The sequence below is a fragment of the Amblyomma maculatum genome, chromosome 1 (assembly GCF_055883805.1).
Source record: "Amblyomma maculatum isolate TAMU_Amacu chromosome 1, ASM5588380v1, whole genome shotgun sequence".
Taxonomy (NCBI): Eukaryota; Metazoa; Arthropoda; class Arachnida; order Ixodida; family Ixodidae; genus Amblyomma; species Amblyomma maculatum.
This window is the reverse complement of record NC_139344.1, coordinates 263,930,240-263,957,454: the sequence shown is the minus strand read 5'-3', so window position 1 is coordinate 263,957,454 and position 27,215 is coordinate 263,930,240. Positions and strand designations below refer to the sequence as shown.

Here is a 27,215-nt window from a genome sequence, read left to right as displayed (position 1 = left end):
CCAATCCGACGGCAGCACTTTCGCAGGGCCAATGGGAGAGCTTGCTGCGCTCTTGCTTCAAATATGCCGCGGGGCGAGAAGGGCTCCACCGCCAGGGCTACGGCGCCGAGCTGTCTGGATGCTCAGCTCATGTTCAAACACGTCGCTTCTCTCCCCTTGGCACGGCTCGCCTCCAGTGCATCGGTGTCCTGCAGAGCAGTATTCAGATTTTGTGAAGGAGGCGTTCGCCAGAGAAGTTTGGCGTCCGGTTGAATTTCTGGACGACTTTGGCCGGGCACAACAACGTGCGACGAATGAGCTGTACCCGCCCTTCGAAACATTTGCGACTCGCCATTAACTCTGCGACTCGCAATTGTGCAACTGTGAATGCACCTTAAAGAGGTAGTGTAAGGCCCGAGCTCTGTTCGGCCTCAGCGTTTGTTGAATTGTCTGTGCGAGTTTCTGTATCGGACCTTCCCGCACGTGTTGATATGTGTACTTGTTTTTTGGGAGCATTTCTCAGCTGGGTGTCCAAGTGTTGAACAGCGCGTCGCGTTCTGGTTCCTAGAAGGAGAGCATTAGCTCTAAAATGCGAGCTCTTCCTTCGGACCCCCTCTGAGTTTATTTTCCCTTTGCTATTAGAGACGGGAGAAGCGCTCCTTTTGCCTCGGCTCGGACACTCATTAGCGCGGTCTCCCACTGTCCCGTCGCACGAGTGGGAGCAACCGGAGGCCATAAAACCCGCGAAGGGGGGCAGACTTTCGTCGCGCTGCACTGCGATGTGTAGCGTGCATCTGGTGCGCTTTGCGAAGGTTGCCGAGAAGCAGTTTGCAGTGATTGCGTTTTTATTTTATTTTATTTTTTTTAACTTGTGGAAAGGGGAATGCTCTCGAATCATCTCAGGAGCGCGGGAATGCGCTCGAGTTTGCTGCAGATATACTCCTTGCGATAGGGCACTCGCGCTGGTCGAGCGCTGGGAGTAGCGGTTGCTTTGGAGCTGGGTGCAAGAGCTAGGTGCCAGCTCGACTGCGGGGACGCGGGTCCCTTGCTTCTCTGCTTTAGCGCCGACCGCGGCCAGTTGCCATTCGTCTGTTTGTTGCTCCCTTGTTGAAGCAAATCCATCTCGACTCTTGTACCACCTCTTTTATATACTCTGTATAAAGTTCTCCGGTTCATTAAGAAGCTACTCCACCAAAAAGTGTCATTTATCTCGGACGGGCGCACTACCGGGAAGCCGGCCGGCTATCATTTTACTAGGTGTCTGCTTCTTTTCATTTCAACAAAGACTGTCAATATATGTTTGAAATTATTTATGTACCCTAATTGTATAAAGTTTTCTGGTTTGGCTATTTTGGACTATTTTTATGGGTGAACTTTTGTCTATTTTTGGGCTACATCGCGCAGAAAGTTCGGCGGGTCAGTCATGCTGTGAGCACCTGGCAACCCTGCCAGGCAAACCGGCGTACGGACGGGCGCAGCCAGACGGACGGATTGCTGGAGACGTAGAGCCTGGACGGCCAAGGACCAAGAGAGTGAAGGGAGCGACACATTGAATGGTAGAGAGGCGCTTCCTTAGAATAGGGCACATGCGGTCTGGTGTCCACGGTGGCATTAGACAAAGGAGGAACAGAGTCATTCAGCCGGTCACCATCGCGTTTCTCTGTGCTTGCAACGAAAGTCGGAAAGTTGTGCACTGCTTGGTTGAAGCCGAACGAAGAGATGCCGCGTAGAACTGTCGCCATGTGGACAGCTCTGGGGATCGGCACTGTCGTCGTAGTTTCCTTCGCAACAACAGCACTTTTACGGAAGCGAAAGCGAACGAAAGCGAAACGAGTTATCGATACGGTAAGACATTCCTTCATTTCAGAAGATGAATCGGCGCTCCGCACTGAGTACCGGCACATCCATCTACTGAAGTACTGTGCCGGGGGAATGACCGGCGTAGAGAACGACCTTCACAGGCACCGGGTCCACTGTTGGTGCTCGTTTAGTGTGCAAAATTTTGAGGAAACTGTGACCAATCCGCACTGAGCGCCGGTATATAGCACTGTGCTAGGGAAATAACCGGCGTAGAGATGACGACCTTCACAGGCACCGGGCCCATCGTAGGAAACTGACCAATCTGGAAAAGCAACATCTCATTGCACGAAAACGCGGAGAAAAGGTTGGCGATTTGTTTGAAGCGGATTAGCTGGCTGGAAATGTAGAACACTACTATCTGGTGTGGAATTTCAGCACTTTGGTGATTTCGTTCACGAGAACGACAGATTCTTTGTTTTTCTGATCAGTTTATCGGTGCTTGAGGCAACTGTGTAAATGAACAGGCCCCCGTCTAGCTGAGGGGATGAATGAATGCCGGCCTCGTTGACATGTTGGGGCTGGCGCAAAATAAAAGGGAGTCCTGATTTTCACAAACCTGATCGTGATCACGGGTAGTCGTGATCACGATCAGGATCGTGATCATGCGTTGTGTCGTGATCACGGGTAGTCAGCGCGTCTTTGAAATGCCCTAATATGTTTGGTCAGTTTGTACCGTACACAAACTGTTTGTGCATCATGTTGACTGGAATTGAACATAACATTAAACTTTATTATAACGTGAAGCGCTCTCTAATTTCTCCACTTTTGTGTATTGAACGACTCTTACAAGCTGAATGTGAGTGAAAACAACTCTGCTTTTGTTTTTGTTTTCTAATTTAGGTCCTGGAACTTCAAAAGCCCTGTATTCGGATGAAAGATCCGGAGCGTGTTGAGGAACTAGTCTGCAAATTAATTAAAGGAGGCCCGAAGAAACTTCAGGTATAGGCACTCCTGCTTTGGTGACATGGAAGGCATGGCTTGATTTATAGGAATGTCTTTGAGTTGATACAGTAGTGCCACTTAGTGACACATTATTTTGCAGTTGTGCAGAAAATCAGGTGTGAGGATATAAGATGCTCAGCTGTGCAGTTTGTCATAGTGAATTACTTTACCTTGCGCATACTCATCTGATGAATCAGCTTTGTCACTTATGTTTGATGAGAATAGCACAGAAAAGATCTGGAAGGATCTTGTGTAAAGTCCACTGCTGGAAGAAGACCATTCCCAGTGACATTCATTTACACTTGCCTTGTGTCAGTGATGAACAATATATTCTTGCAGCAGACTTTCTAACCTGATCTCTTGGCCTTACCCTCTGACACGCTGGACTACATCTTTCATTCTTTTGCATCGTTTGTCATTCGAGACCACCAGTTATCTTTTTTATTACATGAGCTTTATGAGACTTCTTCCTCCTTGTCGAAATCTCAAATAGGATTTAAAAAAAAATATATTTGACATTGTTGTTTTATCATGAGAACTGAGATTATCATCTCCTGAATTGCTGTGCTGTTGTCTCATTTGAAGCTTTTTCATTAGTGTTCACCTCAAAGTTTTTGTCCCACAAATAAATACTGGTAGGACACATGTGTTGGTTACATGTTCTTACGTTTGAGAGAAGATGGTAAACTGTTCATTGCTTCAGAGTTTGTCAAATACACTCCAACCCACTCTCATTCTGCTAGTTTCTCTCTCAGCATCCAGATCAGGTGTGGCTATTCAGCACAGATATGTGTTCTCATCTGTCTCTGAAGCTCAAAAAAGCACATGTACTAAGATACAGGTGCATGCTGAAGAGCCCCGGGTAACCAGTATTGGTCCGGAGTGTGCTGTGGCATGCCTCGTAGCCCTCAGTTTGCATTGTCATGTAAGAACCCATTCTTGTTTTCTTGCCTGCACTACTTCACTTTCTCCAATTTATTGGTGCTCTTCTGCAGGATGGTGTAGAATGGCTTTTCTTTTCTTTTTAAGCTTCTGTCCTACCTCTGTACTTTTGCTGTGGAGGTCCTCAGTCTTTTGCTGCAAATTGTCCCGAGTTATTTGGAAGGGCAGTCTTAATTCTTTCATCAAATCAGAGCCTCCTAAGGCTCTTCCTGTTTACATTGGGGCCTAAAGCCCTATTTAAACTTGAGACTCGCAGAGGTTGTGTGATCATTTTGGTCAAAACGCGACTGTTTCAAATGGTCACATTAGTCAAAAAGCGATAGTCGCAGGCCTTTCAAGCACTGCTCGATTTTCCAACTTTGCACTACTAGTCGCTAACTGGTAACCAATCTGCGGCTCAGCTGAAGTGAACATAAGTTAGCTTTACTCTAAGCGGTGAACAGTCAAGATAAGTCTGGAAAACGACCCATGTGTCGCATTTGCAAGTGTGAACAACGGTCGAGCTGAGTGGCTCCCTGGTTGCCAACCAGTTGCATGCCCTTCATGACTCGCAAGAGTGAATAGACCTTAACTCTTACAAAAATAACCATGTGTAAATTTTTTGAAAAGGCCCAGTTATTAAAAATGAACAAATGGTGTCTTCTTGCCTGACAGTCTTTCTGATTGATAATTTCTCACTCCTCTTGTGAGCCACTGTGGTTACTGTGCAGTCTCTGTAGTTTCTTTTCCTAGCATGTTCACATATGCTTTCTTCAGAAGCTGCTCGCACGATGCTTACATGATTACTTTTTTCCTTTTAACCAGGTGCTAAACCGTGAAGGCCACATGTAGGCTGTTGTTTTTTCTAATTTCTCTACAGCCTGATTGAAGACATGAATGCAATTTATGGTTGAGTACCTTATGTTAAGCCCATTCTGCTCACTACAGCAACTTGTGTTTGGTTTTGCTCTGGTTATGCAGCAATTGCCTCTGTGAACATCTTAGAGGCAGTAAGACAACCAGTCTCATTTCTTTTTTTTTTTTTTTTCTTAAACATTGCCTTTCTTCTGGATTAGTATTGTTTTAGCATTCATTCAGGTTTTCATTACGCTTGGAACCTTGAGACTTTGCACTTACTAGGTGACAAGCTTCGCAAGCACAATACCTCTGCCATATATCATTTATCCCATGCCACTCAGCCCTACAACTGAGTATTTACTCATAGCGTCCACTTGAGTGCAGCCATATGGCTACAGAGGCTATTCTACTTTGGGGGTGTCTTCTAATAACAGACGAATACTTCCCTCTTTGCTGCTTGTAAGGTTTACCTTACTTCATTAATTCCAAAGCCTGAATTCTGATTTTTTCAGTGTCACTGTTTCTATAACTACCACTGTAGTTGGCCACATGAGTTTTTGAATATATGTGCAGCATCACATTATTTCCTTCATGCTGGTACAGGTTGTGACAGACTTTGACTACACAATTTCAAGGTCACATTACAATGGAAAACCTTGTCAGTCAACTCACTGTAAGTGGTTCATGAATCTTTGCTCATTTAAAAAGTTGAAATCCTGTCTCGGCTTAATGGCCATTGAGTAGGTTAATGTGCAAACAAGTAGTAAAGCCAGCAGTTTTGTTATGCATCCATCTTATGCCTTGCAGGTGCTCTAGAGTCAAGCTCACTGATCCCGGAGGAAAACCGTGTCCAGGTAAAATACAGCTCCTGATTTGAAAAGCTCAAAATGCCATTTACTTTTGCTTTTGCTACATTTTTCTTATTTCAGTTAAGGAGAATACAGGAGAAGTACCACCCCATCGAGATGGACCCTCACATGTCGACAGCTGACAAAATACCACACATAGTGGAGTGGTACTCACAGTCACATGCTATTCTTATGAACAGTGATGTGAAAAAGTCGGATTTTCCAAAGCTTGTGGCTGACTCAAACATCATGTTGAGGTTAAGCATCTTTTGCTCTTACAGCTGTGTTCCTATTGCATCGGTGTTTGTTTTTTCACGGGATGATCTTGCTTGCAGGGATGGCTGCGAGTCTTTTTTCGAAATGCTACACGAGCACCAGATACCCACATTAGTGTTTTCTGCTGGCCTTGGTGATATCCTGGAAGAAGCACTGAAACATTACCAGTGCCACTTTCCAAACATGAAGTTCATCTCCAACTACTTGCAGTTCGATGAAGAGGCAAGCTTATTTCTTTACTCAGAAAAATATCTAAACTGCTCTGAAGGGAAGCTGTGCTTTAGAGAAGCGTTGAATTGTCATTTTCTTGCACAATTTAAGTACCAATGCGTGTGTTACTGGGACACTGAGGACTTATTGAAGTGAGAAAAGCTAGAAGAAATAAAAAAAAAAGTATAGGTGCATCCACCACTAGCAGTGTTCACAGGCCAACCGTGCTGTGCCAAGACAGTTTTTCTCGCGGAGAGCCCAAGCCTACCATTCGCTTCCAAAAGGTGAAAGTAGAATCCTTTCCAATTTTTATATCAGGTGTTTGAGTTCCTCGGCAATAAATGTTTTTTTTGGTTACTGGCCAAAAGAGCCAGAGAGCCAATTTTTACTGAGAACAAAAGATGGATGGAGTTCTCTTCAGTGATCCTTAAAGGTGCATTTAATGTAGAGATATTGCATTTCACATTCATTTTTTTTGTCATATGTTATAGAAAGAGCATAATGCAAGCAGCTACCATGATTCGCTTGTGTGGGGTGCTACTGCATAAGCAGATCACCCCAGGTGGCGCACATGCTGGGCTGCAGCACATGCACACTTGCTGTGTTGGAACCAATCACCACACGATAGTGGATTGCCGATCGTGCTATGTTATAGCTCTGTATTGTCATTTTTAAGACACCTCAGTGCAGTTGCTTTTTTTTTTTTTTTTTTTTTTTTTTTGCAGCATTTTACCATATATTATATAAACCACTCTCCCCGTTTTTTTTTTTTACCGCTATCCGAGATATTCATTCACTCAAAGCCAGAGTGCCTATCATGATTTAGTAGTGTTAAAGGATGGCAAAAATGCATTCTGATTTGGATTCAAAATGTCCTAATACGCTAGCAGGTAGCGAGGCATTGCCCAAAGAGCATGCTACTGCAAACTTTATTTTGAAAAAGGTTCACAAACAGCCCAGTTATGGTGCCACAAGTAGGTATTTCACTGCGGTTTTAACAGTTAAGGATGGTTTCACCTTTCATGTGACCAGTTAAATGAGTGATTTTTGCCTTTCCTGCACCATACCACATGCACTTGTTGACCTGACACCTGTGGGCAACAGGTCAGAATAGCAAATTGCACACTGTCACACTGTCCTGAAATGCACTTAACCACTACAGCGGAGCTAGAGAGAGTGGTAACACTTTACAAGCATTGGATTTAAACTGGTGCACAAAAGGAAACAAACAAATGAAGGCAGTGAAAAAATATTTGTACATGGGCCTCACGGAAACATTAATGAATTAGAAAGCAAGCTCAAATGCTTGGTTCTTTATGTTAGAAAATAAACAATGCTTCAGAATAGGAAGGGGCTGTGTGTTAAGTCAGATGGAGAAAAATATTTTAATCTCTCGGACACTGGCTGGGAGCGTTATGTCTGTTGCAAACGAATGTGGGATGAGGAAATCAGCATTGCTAAGAGGAAACACAGGGAAACTTTGTTTTCAACTTTTACTGTAAGTGCACTGGCAGTTTTTGTGAAGAAAACTATCCATTCATTCTGTACACTATGCTTGCTTATTTGACATGTCCATGCTTGGTGAGGGGCCCTTTAAAAGAGGTTCTGAAAGAAACAGTCAACTGACTATTCTTGACTCTTTTGACAATTGTTTTCTTGTGTTCGCCAAATGCTACTTTTCGAAATTGATGAATACCCGGCTGTGACGCTGAGAAACAGCAGAACAATTTAAAACTTCATTTTTTTTTTTACATGGTTGCCCTCTTTTTGTGTGTGTGTCTGCATACCATGACATCGGGGATTTGATATATAGTCAGTATGGTAACTCCAAGCAAGTATATGAACATGATGACTGTCACGGACTGTTGCGTCACCAGCGTGACTTAGCTGGCGAGCAGTGGCAATATTGAGCATGACAAGGACAGAACTATAATTGATAATACTAAGGTAGCATGTAACATGAAATTGGTCAATAAACGGAAAAAAATTGATATCTATCACAGGTACTGACAACCGTTCCAGTCTTTAGCAGTGTTGCCGATGACAGATCTTCAGTTGTGAGATTTCATTTTTGAGAGAATTTTAAGAGCATATCAAGCAGGATTAAACGATACAAGTAGCTTTAGTGAAGGAAAACTTGTTGCTGGGCTAGTTGGTTCATGATCGTACGGGGAAAGTAAGCGCAAAAAAAGATAAACACAAGAGAGGAGACAGGACAACGCGCTTCCTGTCTCCTCTCTTGTGTTTCTTTTTTTTGCGCTTACTTTCCCCGTACGAACAAGTAGCTTTAATTTATTGATACCAATGAGTGCAAAATAACATAATACATCATGAGCACTTGTGAAAGAAGAAACACCGTGCACTTAAAGGGCAACTCCAGTGGGTTTTTTTCATCATTTCGAGTTATTGATTGCATTACATTCCTCGGTGTGTCCTGACTCCAACACAGCGAACAGTTTTTCAAAATTCCAAGTAGAACTGCTTTTAAAAAGAAAGAACAGGAAATTAAAACCGAAACTGGTTTCATGGCCAGAAACAGATGTTCCAGTTTATGCGGTGATGTCACACACAGTATTGGGAAAACACTTGCCTGTGTGTTGGATGGTGGAAATACAGATTGGAAACTATGACGCAGTACATAAAATGCCTGAGCCTAATATAGGCCCCAAATTTCTTGATCACGCGGAAAGTGGGCAGTAACATAGGTATGCTCGTGACATCACAAATGCAGCGTTGACCGTTTAAGTCGCGAAAATATTTTAAAAATGCATACGAATGAATTATTGAACGGCATCCAGATTTGGTAGAATGCGTCTAGACAAAAAGAGAAACCTACAGTAAAATTTTTTTCTAGAATATACCAATGTTGAAAAGCCTCCGGAGTTGCTCTTTAAAGGGCCACTGTCCAGGGAAGGACCTTTAAGCTAAGGAGCCCAGTGCTTCAATCAGGTACCGGAGATAGTCTGTGCAAAATGCTACAGCGATACACGTGCCGCAAAGCAGCAAAAAAATCAATGCTCTCTCATCCTCCCCTTCGGGAAACCAGCTTCCCCGTTCTCTACAAGCTGCAAGGCTGACGCCGGAGTAGCAAACAACATCCATTGGTCCACTGACTGACTGCTGAAGGATGGGCGTACACCAGTAATTGTGTCCACCGCTCGCTGTGCGCTTTTCCCTTGCCACGGCCGGTGTGAATGCAGCTGCGTACGCTCCCTCGCCCGATTTTTTTTTTTTTTTTTCTTTTTTTTCGCGCATGCAGAGTGTCACGCCCCACCTCCCGCCAAACGCGAAGAAGGAAGGGGAATTTGGCTTGCGGAGGCTAGACGACCAGGCAGGAGAGTGAAAAAACTTTGCCCGGAAACGGGAGGAGAGAAACACGACAGAATCGGGTGATTGTGGTGGCTGTAACTGCATGATTAATTACTCTTTTAAAAACACTTTACGGCCTTGCGTTCTGGGGACAAAGTCTCACAGTCACTGGGGAAGAAAATATTTTCGACCGGAGGGTGGACAGTGGGCCTTTATGGAAATCCGAGATGTTTTCCCCAAGGTTTGGTCACGTGGTGGACCATGCCAAGAATGGCAGTATTGCACTACTAGAAAGTGCTTCAATTTATTTTATGTGACTTTTAAAGACAAATTTTAATGATAAATTCTCAATTCTTGTATATTGCAGTGTTGCCTGATGCAATTTCTTCTTATGCAGCTCTTGCCTCATGCAATATAAGGCAAGGTCTTTTCATTTCCGCAATAATCTGATGGCACTTTTTGGTCAGGGGTCAGTCCCTTTAAACTCTTTTCGTTGGTGTTGTAGTTTCTAAGGCTTTCTTCTTGTTTTGGCATGGCTGGGTTGCTGGAGGTTGCAGTGGCGTGTAGCCTGCAGCCTATGCTGTGCTCATCCAAAACGTGTACCCATACTAATTCATTTTAATTGCATCCTTTTCTTGTCTATACTGTTTGAAGCACAATCTAATCCTTTTTCACACAGCTGACCTGTTGTAGCACTGTATTTTTCATGATGCATTGGGTAGACCTAAGTTTATTACAGTTAATGGGCCAGAAGTTTCAACACTGTGCCTTTTTACAGTTTTCGACTTGTCCCCCTAAACTCATTCATAGCAGTTTGTGAGCATTTCAGGAACTTAAAAGCTTCAATCTATTCAATGCTTCCATGCTTTGCGAAGTCTTTTTCACCATATATATGTGACTGCAATTGGAATGAGTGAGTTTGTAAATATTTTGTCATCATTATATTAGTTGATGGCTGAAGTTCTGTGGTTTATAAATTTTGTTTTTTGAGCTGATAGCAGTCATGCCAGACAGTTAAAGAATTAGAGGCAGTACATGATACGTAGTTGTGCATTCCTATTTTGTAAGTGGCACAGGGAGAAATTCTTGAAAGGACATGCACTGAGGCATATCCTGCTCCAAAGGGCAAAAGTGAAAAGCATTTTTGTACAGTTTGTGGTGATGATGTTGGATTTTAATGAAAAAAGTTCATCTTAGGCAAAAGAGCACCATACACAAGGTAAACATACATAATTTCTGTGCAGTTAATACCTGTGTAGTGCACCGCTTTCCCTAAGTTGCCCCCTAGCCTGCTCTCCATATGCCATGACGAGTGCCATGTTCATAAGGTGCTTCCAATGCTCTTTCTTCATTTAGGGCAACATCACTGGCTTCAAAGGTGAACTCATTCACATGTACAACAAGAACCACTGTCATGTAAATAGCCCAGAGTACTACCAAGCAGTCAAGGAGAAGACAAACATCCTTCTCTTGGGAGATTCTCTTGGCGATCTTGATATGCTGGCTGGTAGTCAGTTACAGGAGGTGGTTCTTCGAATTGGCTTTCTCAATGCCAAGGTATGTACCTGTTCCTAGTAATGCTGCAGAGCAGTCACACTTGAGGCTTAGGGAAGAAGTTAAATTGAGACCACTTTTTCTGCACATTGTCTTTCACTTTGTGGTAAACCTGCCGCTGTGACTCAGTCTCTGGTTTTGGCTGCTGATTGCAAGGTCACAGGTTTCATCTCGCCAGTGATCTTTCAGTGAAAACGAAATACAAGAAAATGGCCATGTGCTATGCAGTGTTGGCACATGTTAAAAAACCCACAGTAGCTTAAATTAATCTGGAGCCCTGCACTATGGCATCCTCAAGCCTTTAAGGCATTTGGTGATCAGCCTTGTCCTGGCCTTCAGTTGTTGAATTTGGAGTCTGCATGAAAAGCAGCCGTCGTAAAGAGTTTGGAAAGCGCATATTTTCAAAGTGAAACTGCTCATCTTTCAAATGCAGTTTGAGGAAGAAAAGATGTGATTTCTAGTAGTTGATTGTTATTTTAGCTACCAAAACATTTCTTGCTTCTGTGCTGAGAAGGTTTCGCTTTTAAGTTCTAACTGCCCTGTTACTGCTTTGGAAACAAATTCTCAGCAGCTGCTGATGTTGGATACCAGTGATGCATTTTTTGGAAGGACTGGCATTGTGCTGTTTTCTATTTTAGATAGTATTTTGAATATAGGTCTTGGTGTCTATAAACTATTAAAACTTAGAAAGTTTTTGGTTTTTAATGATTTAAATAACCAGTTTTGTTGCTTTGCATGCACATCTGCTGGAAAAGTACTACACCAAGTCTTAACAGTGAGCAGAATGTGCAATTGGTGCAGGTAGCAGACAGTTATAATATATGCTACCATAATTGTGTTGTTCTTTAGTTTTCCTTTGCACATATTCTTATGCTTTATCAAGATCACTTCAGATCACACTCTGAGAACTGCTACCATCTTTACTTTCGTCACTGCTACTATGGATTTGTGGTTTTTGTCACCAAATCTTGTTAATATGCTACAAGTGCATATGGTAATTGATAGCTTGGCAAACCAATAGGTATAGCACTGCTGACTCCATGGCATGTGCAGGGTTGGTCAAAAATTGGCAGTCCACAGTGTCTGCATTTGTGTGGTACAGTTGGGCAGTTATGCCAGCCATGAAGCTCAAAATCTTTGTAAAGGGTAGAAGACTCATCATATTCACCTCACAAAGCCACGGTAGCTTTACTCGCCGGCACGACGTTACCGTGTTTCATTCATCACTCCTCTGGCACTGTGATGTGAATGCTTATGCAGTTAGAGCTTGTGGTGTGAGAGAAACAGTCCAGGCCATGCACACAGCACCGTGCATGCTTGGCCCGCTCTTTCCTTCTCCCTTTCCAATCTTGCAGCTGTGGTATGCGCTACACACTGCAGCTCTGCTTTAACTTGGAGAATAAATAATCAAACTGTACTGACGTCTCGAATTGAGATCTTCAAACTGAATTTGCCTTACAATTGGTGACCAAAATTTCAACGCACTTAAGTAACATAGAGCCAGCCCATGCTCCTCAATAATGAAGACAGGACGTCATTTTACCCAGCTGGATTGGTGGAGAATCAACCACAGGCACCCATCACCAGCCAGAAAATGTCAGATATGCCCAGCGAACCCGTCTCTGCTGTCACTGTCTGTCTCGCACCGTACTGGGAACGTAGTCCAGTTGTGTAGTTCCTGCCAGTTTATTTTCAATTCCATCTCACGAGAATTACACGGCAGCAGCAGAAATTCCAACACATGGTCAGTCGACTGCCATCAGCAGTTGCAGAAGAGATCTCTGACATACCCGTCTCGTTCAGCACCAGTCACCCAGCACATACGTGCGACGACATCAAAGCAGCCCTACTTTGAAGAACAGCTGCATTAGAGAGGACAAGAATACAACAGCTACTATCTGTGGACGAGATTGGCGACTGGCAGCCCTCTTGCGGCAGATGACATAGCTCCTCGGTACTAGTGTGCAGACCATGGACAGTACTGTGCTGTGCAAAACTTCTCCAGCACCTACTACCTAACGTCCAAATGGTGCTTGCATAGCCACAAGCATGAATTTAACACTGCTGGCTGCACTAGCCGACAAAATGTTGAAGATGGCCGCACCACACTTTCTGCAGTGGCTGTTGTCAGCACATCCACGCAATCGTAGCCGTTGAATGCTCCTGTCACTAGTCCTCAGCTGCCTAAGCTTGCGTCCATCACCGCTAGCCCTTCCGAAGTTGACTGTTTTTGTTCTCGGCTCGAGAAACTGATTGCAGCAACCACACTGTTAAAGCTGCCCCCAGCTCATGTGTGCCAAACTTGTCTCTCCTCAACACTTCGTCAGCATGGACAGCATGAGCGAAGTGAATCTTCTGGCCCACACATCTATGCCACTTCTCAACACCAATAGCCATATCTGAATCTGGGTAGAAAACCGGCCGGTCAACCTCTAATGATGACGAGCGGTCAATGCCACCTAACCACTGGACATCCTCATTGATAGAGGGGATAGGTGAATGTCCTCCTAGCCATGAAATCAGAGCGTGTTTCCGCTGCAGTTTCTTAACTTCAAGCAATGACTGGAACACGCATTCCAGTGTATAGGCATCACTCTGTGACCTTGGCTTCAAAGAGTCTTCTGATGGGTGATCCCATGCCTCTGCCTTGTTTCAGCACTGTTATGTGCGCGCTGGTACAGTTGGATTGTGACATCAAGTGAAAAATTTGAGCTCATGAAAATAACACTGCATGCACTCTTTCCTTCACCATTTGCACTCTTGCAGTGGCAGTGCGCGCCTCACACACTGCCCACCGCAGTTCCGCTTTCACGCAGAGACTAAACAATCGAACAGCACTGATGTTTAGTCTTGGGATCTTCGAACTGCATGCGCCCTACACACGAGGATATGCCACTGAAAAGCAGTTGCTGTAGCTTGGGAAGTTTTGACCAACCCTCTACCTCACGTGCCTGCACATTGATGCTGTGCTTGTACTGGGATCGGGCTACTTGTCTGCTGTAACACGAGTGGTGCAATAAAAGCCTATACTGTGCTGCCCATATCAGAAGGCAGGTTACCTAGACTGTCCTCAGAAAGCTGATCACTGTTTGCAGCAGGTCATGGTTGTTAGCTTGCTTGGCTCATGTGATCTCAGTCAATTTAGTAAAAGTTTAACTATGGCTGGAGGTTATTTATATAATTGGATTTTTAATTAGTTGACATTTTACAGCTTTGTGTTAGCTATTTGCTTTCTGGGAGGAAAACAGGCAATTTTGTGGTAGTGTGCACAAGAAATTTTCTTCACCCATAAATTTTAAGTATTTTTTACTGCAGTGTGCCATAAAATAGCTAATGTGATGCTTTTGAGCAGCATACTGAAATAAACTACTAATGCATTGCTCACTGAGAAAAAAAAATATTGCAAGAATTCCAGAGACTTAAAAAAAAGTTTCACAGAAGCATTAAATATATTTGGTTAGAAAATAGCAGAATAAGATTTTTTATACTTTTTATGTGTTACTACATATGAAACCTGTGTTAATTGGTACAAGAGAGTATGTACTAACCATGATAAGTAAAAAAAATAATAAATGATTGCTTGCTTGCACCAAATGCTTCGGTATACTCTGCTGTGTAGTGACGATGTTGAGCCAAGGCAGTCTTGGAGAAAACTCAATTTGCTACAAAGCTAGTGGCACTGGTCGTCCAGAACACACTCGGTACCTTCCGAGAGAGACTGAAGACAGCGAATCTGCTTGACAGTGGCAAAGATAAGTCACAGACTGTTGGCAGGCAGTCTAGCAGGGTGGAGCAGTCATCTCTGTCTGAACTTAAATCAGACAAATGGGTGCAATTTTTTTCCAATAAAACGACACATCTAAAATATTACAAGTATCAATGATGCGGAGTTACAAGAATGGCTGTTACTGAGCAGGTCCACTGCAGTATAAGAGGGCTGCCTTGGCTGCCATGCTTGTCATAATTGCTCTGCATTGACAGGTTTTAAGGAAGTTTAACAATGCTTACTCATGTAGCTTACAAAGAAACCTGATCAAAAACTGATATGCACTTCTTTTGCTACATACTGGGCAGTGTTCCAGAAGGGGCTTGGATTGTGCAGAATGGGCCATTTTGCACCGCTGTTCAAATTGAACAGTCACGGCATTCAAAGAGCTAAGCTCTACTTCCACCCAAAATTGGTTAAAGGAAATTGCGTTACTATTGCAAGATGGCCTGCCTGGACACAGGACAAGCCAAACAATTTTATATTATTAGCTGAAGTCTGTGGTTGTGACCTTCTCGCTTTTTTTACGGCTTGAACTAACTATGTGTTAAGTAGTTATTGATGAAAAAAAATATAAGAACTCGTGAAGTTTGAAATTAAGACTTATTGTTAATAAATTAGCAACAGAAAAAGAAAGTATACTAGTACAAAGTACAGCATTTGTGGCTTTCACTTGTCAGTTATTGGTCTTTGTATTCATGTATGAATTTTACTTTTTTTGTTATCTTTTGTCTTTTTCTTTCAGATTGAAGAACGTCTTCCACAATTCTTGAATAGTTTTGACATTGTCCTCATAGATGATCAAACAATGGATGTTGTAAATGGAATTCTGAGGAAAATTATCTACTAACGTGAAATTCCAAGAACAAGCATTTTACAAACCTGCCACTGTGTGCTTGGCATGATGTCGAGCAAGATGAAGCTTATTCTAGTGGGAGGTTTTAATTTAATGAACAGTCAAGTACAAGGCATGCCTTGAATGATATCCACAACAGTTTAGGCAGCATAAAAATCTTCACATTTGGCAGCTGCTGGCAGCACGTTGTATGTTTAATGAACGTGCATTCACCTGCAGCGGAAACGTTTTTGATGGCGGAAGGCCATGCAAGCTAACAACAAGCACGCTGGTGAAATCCTGTGTTTGAACTCTTCTCTGCCATGTTTTAGGCATACATGTTGAAGCATAATTCTGAACAGCACTTATGAAGCTGCTGCAGAGATTATGTACGTACTTGAATTATTAGCACAGCACTGATGGTAAAATTGGAACTCTATTCAGGACCATGTGAGCCTTCTAATGGTTTCAATGTTGCTTAATCAGTGAAAACATGAGACAGTTTATCTCATTTCAAAGTTATGTTACCAGTCTATGCTGGCTCCCAGTAATCTGGTGCCGAGAGAAGCTACAGTTGGTGCATGCCAGTTGGCAGCATGTGTATACAAGTGCACTGCATCTTCATGGTAGATTATTGTCTGTTTTCAAAACTGCACAGACTGGCCACAGCTTGTTGCTTTGCGTCCTTATATTTTTGTATAAGTTGCTGACTATGGTGTGTGCTGCAGCCTACAATTTGTAGCAGTTTCATTTGTGGTGCTAGTTTCACCAATATTTTTTTATCCCATTCATTTTCACGGTGCCAGATTATTGTGAGACCAAAAGAGCGGCCCTACTTGCATTTTTGGCTTCAGTTTCTTTTCGTGCCCTGTTTTGTAAAAGAAGTGTCATTTCTAATTGAGGCTTTGGTGCCCATTCCGCACTTCCTAGGTTACAGATGTGTCTGACTTTGCTACACAAATTTGCTCACAGTTCAGTGAGCAGATTTCATTATGAAATCCATTTTTACGTCGCCCATGCCTACTTACATTTTTATGATATTTTTGCCACTTTATTTTATATTTTGTTACGAGTGATCCCTCTTGCTATGGAGACAGGTACTGCAGAGACTTGTGTATGTTGACTCACGAAATTGATTAGTACTGCATATTACAGCGACTCATTTATAGTGAGGGTACGCACACATAGCGACTTATTTTGTGAAGATATGATGAAACATGCATCAGAATAGGTGACAACTCATAGAAGAGGCGCACACACACACACGCACATAAACAAGGACCTATTCTGCTGCGTGTTTCATCATGTCTGACCAACTAGCTTGACATTTTACTGTATTATTATTTTGTGAAGCTACGCACATATAGTTTAAAATATTTTGCTTGTGTTATGCAAGAGCCTTTAATTTTGAAGGCTGTTTTATACCACACGATGTTTTTCTGGTTCAATATACATTTCGGAAATGGTCTGTTCATGGCTTTTTGGTTCCATCATCTGGTTGGTGGAGGATCTGACAAATATGTGAAACAGGGGCTCTCAATTTTTTCGAAAAGCGTGTGTAAGAAGTGGAAACTATCTACAGTTCTGTACTGTCGGCATAAGATGCTAGCTGGCAATTGCATAACATACATTATCTGTATGAACCTTGGCACATTGTACATTTTGCTGCAAGCCTCTTGATATTGTTGTGCTAACCAAATGCACATGCCAGCAATTTGGTGAAATCACTTTCGCACAATATGGATTGGGCAGCTGACAACACAGTTTAAGTTCACATGCATTTCTTGCTGGTAGCATAGTCAAGTTGCCACCGGTGACCTAATGATACCACTCTGATGGCTCATCCATTTCACGGCTGCCCGTGCTCACACCAACAGTGACCTTAATTAGACGTTTAGTTTGTGGCAATGGTTCAGTAATAAATGCAGCAGGATTTAAGCACTCATGGTAAGCAACTCAATTTTCTGTGTGATTATACTGAAGGCAAAGTCCCGTCTTGCATGCTATCGTGTCATGTATGGATGTCTGCTGGCCACGATTTAGTGTCGCGCTAATGATGACAAGGTGAAGTTGATGCAATTCTCAGGGGCATTGAAAACTAAAACGTATTATCCAAAACAGGCTCCATGTGGCTGTGTAAGCAGAGAACTTGTTTTTATTACTGCGCTTTGAAATAGCCTCTTACTTTGGACTGGCCTTAGTTTCTCCGTATTCAGACTCAAGCTTTTCTGAAACTCGTAGGAAGGAGTTGCAGCTCCATTGCTGAGGTTAGCACTTGCAACAGAGCTGTGAACACCGTACGAAACTTGGCACTCTGCGAATTTTGCTGAAAGCATCTCCTACCACCACATAAACACGGCATGACGGCATGACATTATGGGTGCACAGCATCTCGGCATGCTGTCAAGGTTTGCACTGCGGACTACAACAGCTCGAAATTGTTGGAAGCGCAAGAAAGGTGGCTTTTTGTTTCTTTTTTATGTAAATTCTCCGTAACAAAAGGGAAGTGAGGGGTCATTACGCAAGTGGCTTCTCTATCGAAGATCACATGAAACATCAATAATCAGCCATAAGCCTTACCGTTACTGTGGCTCCTATCGCCTCCCGCTAAGTGTTTCTTACTGCCTCTTGGAGTGAAATTTGAAGCCACATGAGTTTTTCACACATTCTGCGATTGTATTGGTCATATGAAACGGCAATATCTCTATAGGACAAACAGAAAAGTATTATGCTAATTTTACTAATGACGTTTCACTGTAGTTTAACCATGGCTTTTGCCTGCCGAAGGTTAGAAGAGATATTAGAATAGTCACAGACATGCATAGGGGTGTTCAGTAGGAGTACGGGAAAGAGCAATTTGTTGTCAGCAACCTTCTCTAACTTTGTATGCTTGGAAATGTGTTGTCTGCACAATGAGGTAGTGGAAATTAAGGCTTTCCTGGTGCAGTGTCAATGCATCAGTGGATGACTCGGCTAGTTTTACCACTTCACACTAGAGGAGCATTTTCCTTGTTTAACAATGCCGCTAATAAATCTATCCATTAGCAGATTTTTGTGACTGCGTTTTATATCTTTTTTCAAATGTTGATGGGTATGCACTGCTCTTGTGGATTGTTTTTGAATGTATACTTCTTTATAGTGATTTTTTTTCTCGGTTTAATGTTTCCCACTTCATACTGTTACTGCATTTGCAGATGTCACAGAAGAGCATGCCTGCACATGTACATTAACATATTCCTGCCATTCTCCAAGCTGCAACCTGATCAGCCAGATGTCAGTAAAGTTGCTGTGCCGGTTAAAAAACTGCAAATCTTGATTAGCATTTATCTTGTCATAAAAGCCTGCTCTCAAGCGAAGAGCCTCTCTTCATAAAAGGTACCAATAGAGACGTGCTGTGTGAACATGCTACGAAACGTGCATCATATGCAGCTTCACCTTTACATTATGTAAACATTTCAGCTTGTAGACACTGTGTATTTTAAGGTGACGACAGTGCACTACAATGTGAAAGGGCAGTCACAACGGACAAGCTGTGCATTGTCACTTTGACCTTGTCTTTTGAATTACTGTCTTTTGCAGGAATTCTTTAATTTGAATTGGTGAGACAAAGTGCAGCTCCAAATAAGCACCAGTCCATGCACTATCAAAATAAATAAAGTATGAAAATGAATTTGTCTTCATATGACAGAGTTGCATTCTTCTACAAATGCAGCAGATAAAAAGAGTCATTTCTATTTGTGAGTCTGATCATTTCGTCACTAAACAGCGATGCATAACTGTTGTCAGTTAGATTAGGTGGTGTGAAGTGGCTATTCCAATCTATGCTGCAGCAAAGGACCCACGTGTGCACACAAAGGGCCAGGGCAGCTGTAACTGCAACAAAGTTCGATCACAGCAGTAAGACATTCAATCAGACTTTTGCATTCAACTAGAATGCATGCCCAACCTTTCAACTGGATTGAGCCGTACACATTGGCAACCTTCTGTAAATTTTTGTGTTGCTTTGAAGCCGTCACACCTGTTCAAGATGATGACTGTGGCTTAGTCATACTTCTTCAGATACCTCAAACAGCTTACGAGTACCACCAGATGCTTCATACGCATCATACTTTACCTCAAGGCACAAGAATGCACAGGAATCACCGTAACATAAATTGGGATGGTTTTGGTTTCTGGGGTTTATTATCCCCAAGCAACTCTGGCTGTGAGGGACGCCGTAGTGTAGGGCTGCAAGAATTTATACCATCTAGGGTTCTTTAACGTGCACTGACATCACACAGCACATGGGCACCTTGCTCTTCGCCTTCATCGAGAAGGAGCCACCGTGGTTGGAATGCCTTAACCACTGTGACCACGGCGGGGGACAAAAACCTGACTGATAAGACAATGATCGAATGTCAGCCAGCCAGTAGGCACCGAAAAGACATTGCGTTGTAAATGCGTATGCCCTATTTTATTCAACTGCTGTAAAATGCAATTTGAAAAACATCGGTAAAAAACAGGCTAGCACACCAGTTTATTTAGATGGTAGTGCCATAGTCTGCACAGCTAGACTGAGCGAAAGCACTGGCACAAACAAAAAAGTAAGCACAATACCTTTACTCCAAATTTACTTTATAAGACGATCATTATAGGATAGAGAATTCGTCTGGCATTGAGGAGGTGCTGGGTTCGATCCCCAGTGCTACTAGGTACCTAGTGGTTTTCCAATAGAGACTTCCCTCCACATGGTACTCGGCTACTCCAGGGCGAAAAGTAGCTCTTGAGGGCCGAACACCTCTATTATGTATTTTATTTACAGCAGGTGACAATAACCAATTGGAGATAGATCAGCACTAATGAATAGTTATTTGAGTTGTTGAAACTATTGGAACTTATTTGCTGTATGCACAGGCACACTGCCATAGTGCAATTCCTGGAAACAATTTGTATACTCTACTTGGCCGTGTATCGTCTGCTTGCACCAAGGCCTTGCACCATATGTAAATATGGTTTTAAAAGACTGCAAATAGAAGCTGTCCACGTGCCAAATATTTAAAGACAGTTGGGAAGTACTTAAAGTAGTTTTTTTACGACACATTACGCTGTTTGCCACATCCTCACATCACACTATGCAAACAAAGCTGTGGCAGTGACTTCAACCTCGTAGCACCATCTTGTTTTCTAAAATGAAACCGTTCCTTTCAATGAACCAACATTCTTCTTTGGGCCTAGGAGAGGAAGAATCTGTTGAAATAAAGAATGCAAAATTTAACACTCATGAAAATTGCTGTAGCTGAGATGATGCCAAACGAATGCTTGATGCACCATTCATGGCCATTGAGCATACTTGACAGCCTAGTAACAATGACAAGTTGACTTTGAAGCGAGACAGTTGCCTTTAAAGTGTACTGTCATGTTGGCAACCTAATATTAGCTTATGCAAGAGCATTGAATGCTAAACTCTAGAAATAGCATGTGTAATGCAAACACAAATTAATGCTCGATTCGAAATATCGTTTCATGAATGTGGACTTTAAAGCATCGTACCCCATATGCTCATGTGGCCATTTTATACTGACACTTATGTTCTGCAGGGTTACAATGTTGCCTCTGCACACATTGCAGCTTTGGTAGTGCTGTAAGGAGTACTACCGAGCAGTAGAAGTCCCTTGTTTCAGGGGAAAGCTCAAGCATGGCTGCTTGTGTCGGAGAAAATCGGCACCATATCCTAGCCGGCCCTTTGCCGATGGAATTTGAGCTCGAAGAACGCATTGTGATTGACGGCAATTTTCTTCATCAGCAGACAAAATCAAACATGCATCTGTAAAACGCATCCCTCCGACAAACCTGGTCAATTTCTCACCTCTCAACATTGATACATTAGTTTTGTAATGCTGCGAGGCACCCATTGGTATGAAATCTTTCTGGTGCAAAGACTGTTCCAAAATTCCTGTGAAAGAAATACTGAGGCCAATCTGTAATGCTGCCCTGCCGGGGTGGCACAGCGGTTACGGCGCTCAACTACTGTTCCCAAGGACGCGGGATCGAATCGCGGCCTCGGCGGCCGCTTTCCTATAAAGGCGAAAAGCAAGGCGCCCGTGTGCTGTGCGATGTCAGTGCACGTTAAAGAATCCCAGGTGGTCGAAATTTCCGGAGTCCTCTACTACGGCCTCTCATAGCCTGAGTCGCTTTGGGACGTTAAACCCCACAAATCAACGAACCAATCTGTAATGCTGATGTGTGTTCTCTTGGCAGTGCTTACTGGTTGTGCACCTCCAACCCCGCGTCACTACAGCCACCTTTACTGAAAAAAAAAAAAAAATTTTTGACTATGTGCTTGTTGTATATATAGGCTTGCATTGCCATACTGACAGCCTAGCGAGCCATGTATGCGACAGTGTAAAATAAAAAGGACTCACCACAGGACAGAAGTACAACTTCCAATTTTCATAAGCAACCAAGGCAGACAATCTTGTATGTGATGCAGTTAACCGAAGCATTGATGGAAAAGCCAGAAACAAATAGGAAGCGGGCTGGTGCAAGTTGGGCAAGCGTCGAGCAAAACCAGGAGGTTAACAGCACTGAAACAAGCTGTGGGCAAAGACTGCACATAAAAGAAACAAAGCGATTATTCCACTCTGCGTGTGGCACAATAGCTTGGTGAAAATATCACAAAAAAAAAGTGATTACGGTATTTCTTCACCCCATATTCCATGCTACCATGCTATGATTCCATGATATCACTGTATGAGGTATTACATACCTGTAATAACTCTATAAAAGAAGGTTTGGAAAATTTATCCCACTGATCCCAAGCCAGTGTCCTGCTCCACCAAATTAGGACCACTATTCGACCTGGATGCTGCCGCCAAATGAGTGTTAAATTCAAATTTTAATTGAGTTTACTTGAGAACCTCATTTTGCCAGATTTTTCATTTTCATCACCCCTCTACTGCCTGAAATCATAACTGAACACCATAGAAGCATGAAACTGAGTCCCTGAAACGTCATATTTCCTGGCATGGACGTTATTAATTCACAAATATTAATACCAAGCTAGTCTCTGGTATTATTTTACCATATATCTTCCAGCATTCCCTTTCATTAAACCTGGTTCCGCAAGGCTGGAAAATAGCAAGGCCATTCAGTGTGGTAATCTATGCGCCTGATGGACACTGTTCTTCGTGGACTCAAGTGGCAGACCTGTCTTTGTTATCTGGAAATCGTAGTTTTTTCTACCAACTTTCCTTTTCACCTTCTCCGCCTAAAGCATGTCCTCACGTGTCTCGCGCCGACGCTGGGTTTCAGTTGAATTTGAAGAAGTGCCACTTTGCCGCTCGAAAACACAACTTTAGGCCACGTAATTTCTAAGGACGGCATTCTTTCCGACCCCACCAACTTCGTGCAGTTGCAGAGTTTCTGAAGCCAACCTCCCTGAAGCAACTCCGGAGCTTTATTGGCCTAGCTCTGCTCCTACTTTCGACGTTTCATCTTGAACTTCGCCTCTATCATCGCTCCTCTGACCCAGCTCCTTGCCGGCAGCTCCGACCTTTCCGCCTGGACTCTGGCCTGCGATAAAGCCTTCGACACTTTACGCCGCCTTTTGGTTTCACCTCCCATTCTACGCCACTCTGATCCGGCTGCGCCTACGGAGATTGGGCTTGATGCCGTCCTTACTCAACGTAAGCCTGGTTTCAGCGAGTATGTTGTGTCATACGCCAACCGAACATTGACGAAAACAGAGTCTAATAATTCAGTAACAGAAAGAGAATGTTTGGCCATTATTTGGGCTATCGGAAAATTTCGTTCCTATGTGCTAGAACACTGTAGTCGTGACCGATCACCACGCTTTGTGCTGGCTGGCCTCTCTGAAAGACCCATCCGGTCGTCTTGCTCGCTGGGCTCTCCGTCTCCAGGAGTATGACATTCATGTCATTTATCGATCAGGTCTGAAACATACAGACGCGGATGCTCTTTCCCGCTCGCCAGTGCCTAGTGATATCGGTGATACCTCGTCTGACCACATCTGTGCTTACGATTTGTCGACTCTTTCCACTATCGACATGGTTACCGAGCAGCGGAATGACCCGTGGATCAGTGCACTTTTGCATTTTCTTTCAAGTCCTACTCCTGGTCATTCATCCAAAGCGCTCGTCCAGCAAACCCACCACTTCTCCATTCGTGATGGTCTTCTCTATGGCCGCAATTATTTGCTTTATGGACGGAAGTGGCTTCTAGTCATCCCGCGTCATCTCCGCGCCGACATTTGTGCTGCGTACCATGGTGACCCACAGTGTGCCCACGGTGGCGTATTGAAAACGTACACGCACCTACGTCTGCGATTTTACTGCTGTGGAATGTACCGCTTTGTACGACATTTTTTGCGCGCTTGCGAACCTTGTCAACGCCGAAAAACCTGGAAAAACTCCGCAAGTCCCTTGTTTCGTTGCAGCCATTACCCTGTCCTGCTCGTCCGTTTGACCGCGTTGGCATAGATCTCTATGGCCCTTTTCCTACTACTCCCGCTGGAAACCGGTGGATCACCGTTACCCTCTGCCTCCGTTACACTCTGACATCACCGTTAACCTCTGCCTCCGCAAGAGACGTTGCTTTGTTTCTTCTCAACAACTTGATTCTTCGCCACGGGACTCCGAATGATCGAACTACTCAGTGATCGCGCGGACGCGTTTTTTTGTCCGAAGCTCTTGAGGCCCTACTGAAAGAATGCCGCATCATTCACCGCACCGCAACTTGTTACCACCCTCAGACGAATGGCCTGACCGAGCGCTTCAACCGTACTCTGAGTGACATATGCTGGCCATGTAGTACGTCAACGACGCTCATTCCAACTGGGACCAGGTTCTTCCCTTCGAGCCTACGCGTACAATACTGCGACACAGACCACCACTGGATTCTCTCCCTTCTTTCTTCTTTATGGGCGCGAGCCAACCTGCACAATGGACGCGCTTTTTCCCTACCGCCCTGATGTCTCTGAATCGACGCCACTCTCGGACGCCGCCCAGTACGCAGAAGAATGCCGTCAGCTCGCTCGTTCGCTTACAATGGAAAACCAGTGGCAACAAAACACCACCGCGACACCGGCGAGCCTTCTACATATGCACCTAGCTCACTGGTGTGGCTCTGGGTCCCTGCCACAACCACCGCGGCCTTTCAAAGAAGCTTCTTGCTCGATATCACGGTTCATACCGACTCCTCCAACAAACATCTCCTGTCATCTACGTAGTTGAGCCTGTTACCAGTTACGCCGGTTACGCCCTCTGCGGACTTGCGTCGCCGTGAACGTGAAACAGTTCATGTGAACAGAATCAAGCCCTACGGCCCTACTACGATCCGTCTGTTCTTTCGGCTCCATAAGTCGCCAGGATGGCTCCTTCTCTACCCGGGGGGAAAATGTAGTGTGGTAATCTTCGTCTTCATAGCCACTGCCATGCATCGCGTGCTGGCGCACTCGAGTACGAAGTTGGTCGCTGCCTTGCTGAGTCGCCACGCCTGACGCTCCGCTGCGAGTTCCTCCTGAGCGGCTGGGATCCACTGGGTTTACTGAATAAACACACCCCTACAATATATATATATATATATATATATATATATATATATATATATATATATATATATATATATATATATATATATATATATATATATTATAGGGTCTCTTAGACGTCTCTTGAGAGAATGGCAAAAGCCTACCCTTCCTCTCCTATCATTTGCCTCTTATTGGCATTCATTGCAGTGCTACATATAATTATAATTGGTTTACAGGAAAGGAAAGGCGCAGTATCTGTCATGCTTTCTCCAGCAAGTGTGTTTGGACGGTACACCAGTACACCACGCTCCTGTCGCATGGCGTTCCTTGGCGCACGTTCAAATGTGGGATTGCAGATGGCAGAAAATCTAGACAAGAACTCATCTCGCAGAATGTGGCAGATCTCGCGCACTGGATTTCTTCCAGGAGCCTAGAAAGGCTTTCACATTAAAAAAGGTTGACAATCGCATGACTATCGTCCTATATCACTCAACTTTGCTGCAAATCAATTGCATTTGCTGTAAATTAACGGAACATGTAATCCATTCACATGTAAATTTTCAGATCTGTAGCAATTTTCCCATCCAAATCATGAGTTTTGTAAAGTTCGGTCTTACAAGATACAATCAGCATTATTCATTAATGATCGTAGCATTAGCCTTGACGATAACATTCCTGCTGATGCCCTATTCTTAGACTTTGACAAAGCTTTCAATGAGGCTCCTCACATGCTACTGTTTTTAAAACTTTTACATATTTGCATCTTAATCTATAACCTCGCATGTATTTGGGTATATGTAATTTGTGTATATGTAATTTGCACTGTGGACAGTATTCGAAGTATAGCGCGGGGAAGAAAAGGTGCTTGTGAAAAACGTTATGGTACATACATGAGCCTGGAGCTGCTGCCAGGCGATGTCATTGGCCCTAGTGTGGTGTGGTGGAAGTGCTCTCCATTGCTTTCTGTAGTGTTCTATTATGTTCATGCTAGTGAATGTTTCCAAGCTTGGATGACGATGCTGTTGCTGGCTGTGCTGGCATTATTGCTCTCTTGACAAAACGTTTGTGCCCTCAGGTCTGACCTTTTAAAGAAGCATGCATGTTGATACAAAAAATTTCTTTTCATCTGCAGCATAGTTATCCAAGCGCCCAAATACACTCAGTGTGGCGCCATTTCTTCCAAATCAGCATGTACCTTGGAATTAGCATATCGCACAATATATTTGGTCTGCCCACACAACATCAGTTACTACCTAGGCTAAATGTGTGTTCTCTTACAACATAACTTACCATTAGCTTCTGTCACATCTTCAGCTTACTTAATGTTAATTCTCTTGGAGCTAGAGTGTGCATGTGCTGTATGGGATCATCACATTTCTTATTTGACTAAAAAAACTTGAATCGGTGCAAAAACACGCTGTTAGATTCATCCACTCAGATTATTCTTATTCTAGTGTCACTGCCACGAAATATAAAGCTAATGTGGCGTATGCCATACGCTTCCATTTTCCATCTTGGATCAATCTGGTCTTCTGGCATTGCTTGGGTGACAAAGCGTATGGCTTCCAAGCGTACGTGTGAAGTGACCGGACAATAGGCTCATTAGCATATATATTTCAGCACTGTGCACATGTGGTTAGTGAGCACATGAGGCGAGCGACGATAGATATGATAGGACCTGCCAGCTTGATCTCTGCGACTGCCTGCTTGGTGCTTTCACCTAATGCTGTTGTCATGCAGTTGTCCGGCTCAATGAAATGAAAGCTTATTGAATACAGCTCATTCCCAGCCTTAAGATGCGGTGAAAAATCTATAGGCCATTTCACGACACCCAGAGAAACCGGTATGACTGGGCTGTTAAGAGGGCAATTGCCAACTCTCCTGTACTATAAAACAGAGAGTTAAGCTAGTTGGTGTACATATTTGCAAGAAATAACAGCACAAAGACAAAGGACAAAGAAGGAAGACAACACCAGTGCTGTTTTGTTTGTTTTTTTGCCAGTGTTCTTTCTCTTGTCCCTTGTCTCTGCTGTCATTCCTTACAAATCTCCTGTACTATGAGAGCAGGCTAGCATCCAATAAGGCAGCACCACCCCTTTTTAAAATCGTGTATAGACTGTGTACCAAATTTTATCATTCCCTACAGTTTTACACCAGCTCATCACGCCTCCCTTTGGACCAGTCATAATAAAAGCCACTTATCCTCCAAGTGCATGTACCACGACACACCTGCATTCTATTTCATACACCAGTAGACTGTAATGGCCTGCCAACCAATGCCACTTCACACCAGCACAGACCGTTAAAAAAAAAAAAAAACACCATTAA

The 27,215-nt window shown here is 43.5% G+C and overlaps 1 protein-coding gene across 4 annotated transcripts; it reads left to right on the top strand.

Annotated features, from left to right (window-relative positions):
* Window positions 1–1,427: 1,427 nt before the first annotated feature.
* cN-IIIB (cytosolic 5'-nucleotidase IIIB) lies at window positions 1,428–19,092 on the top strand. 4 transcript variants are annotated; one of them, XM_084591096.1, is made up of 8 exons: window positions 1,428–1,824; window positions 2,680–2,778; window positions 5,164–5,233; window positions 5,368–5,414; window positions 5,490–5,665; window positions 5,744–5,906; window positions 10,560–10,760; window positions 15,269–19,092. In XM_084591096.1, exons 1-8 carry the CDS (start codon window positions 1,699–1,701, stop codon window positions 15,371–15,373), a joined length of 987 nt encoding a protein of 328 aa, XP_084447222.1. In that variant the 5' UTR covers window positions 1,428–1,698; the 3' UTR covers window positions 15,374–19,092. The 4 variants fall into 4 exon arrangements, with proteins under 4 accessions (XP_084447222.1, XP_084447224.1, XP_084447223.1 ...); XM_084591098.1 differs by lacking the exon at window positions 1,428–1,824 and adding an exon at window positions 1,863–2,143; XM_084591097.1 differs by lacking the exons at window positions 1,428–1,824; window positions 2,680–2,778 and adding an exon at window positions 2,818–3,706 and having other exon boundaries at window positions 18,553–19,092.
* The last annotated feature ends 8,123 nt before the right edge of the window (window positions 19,093–27,215 follow it).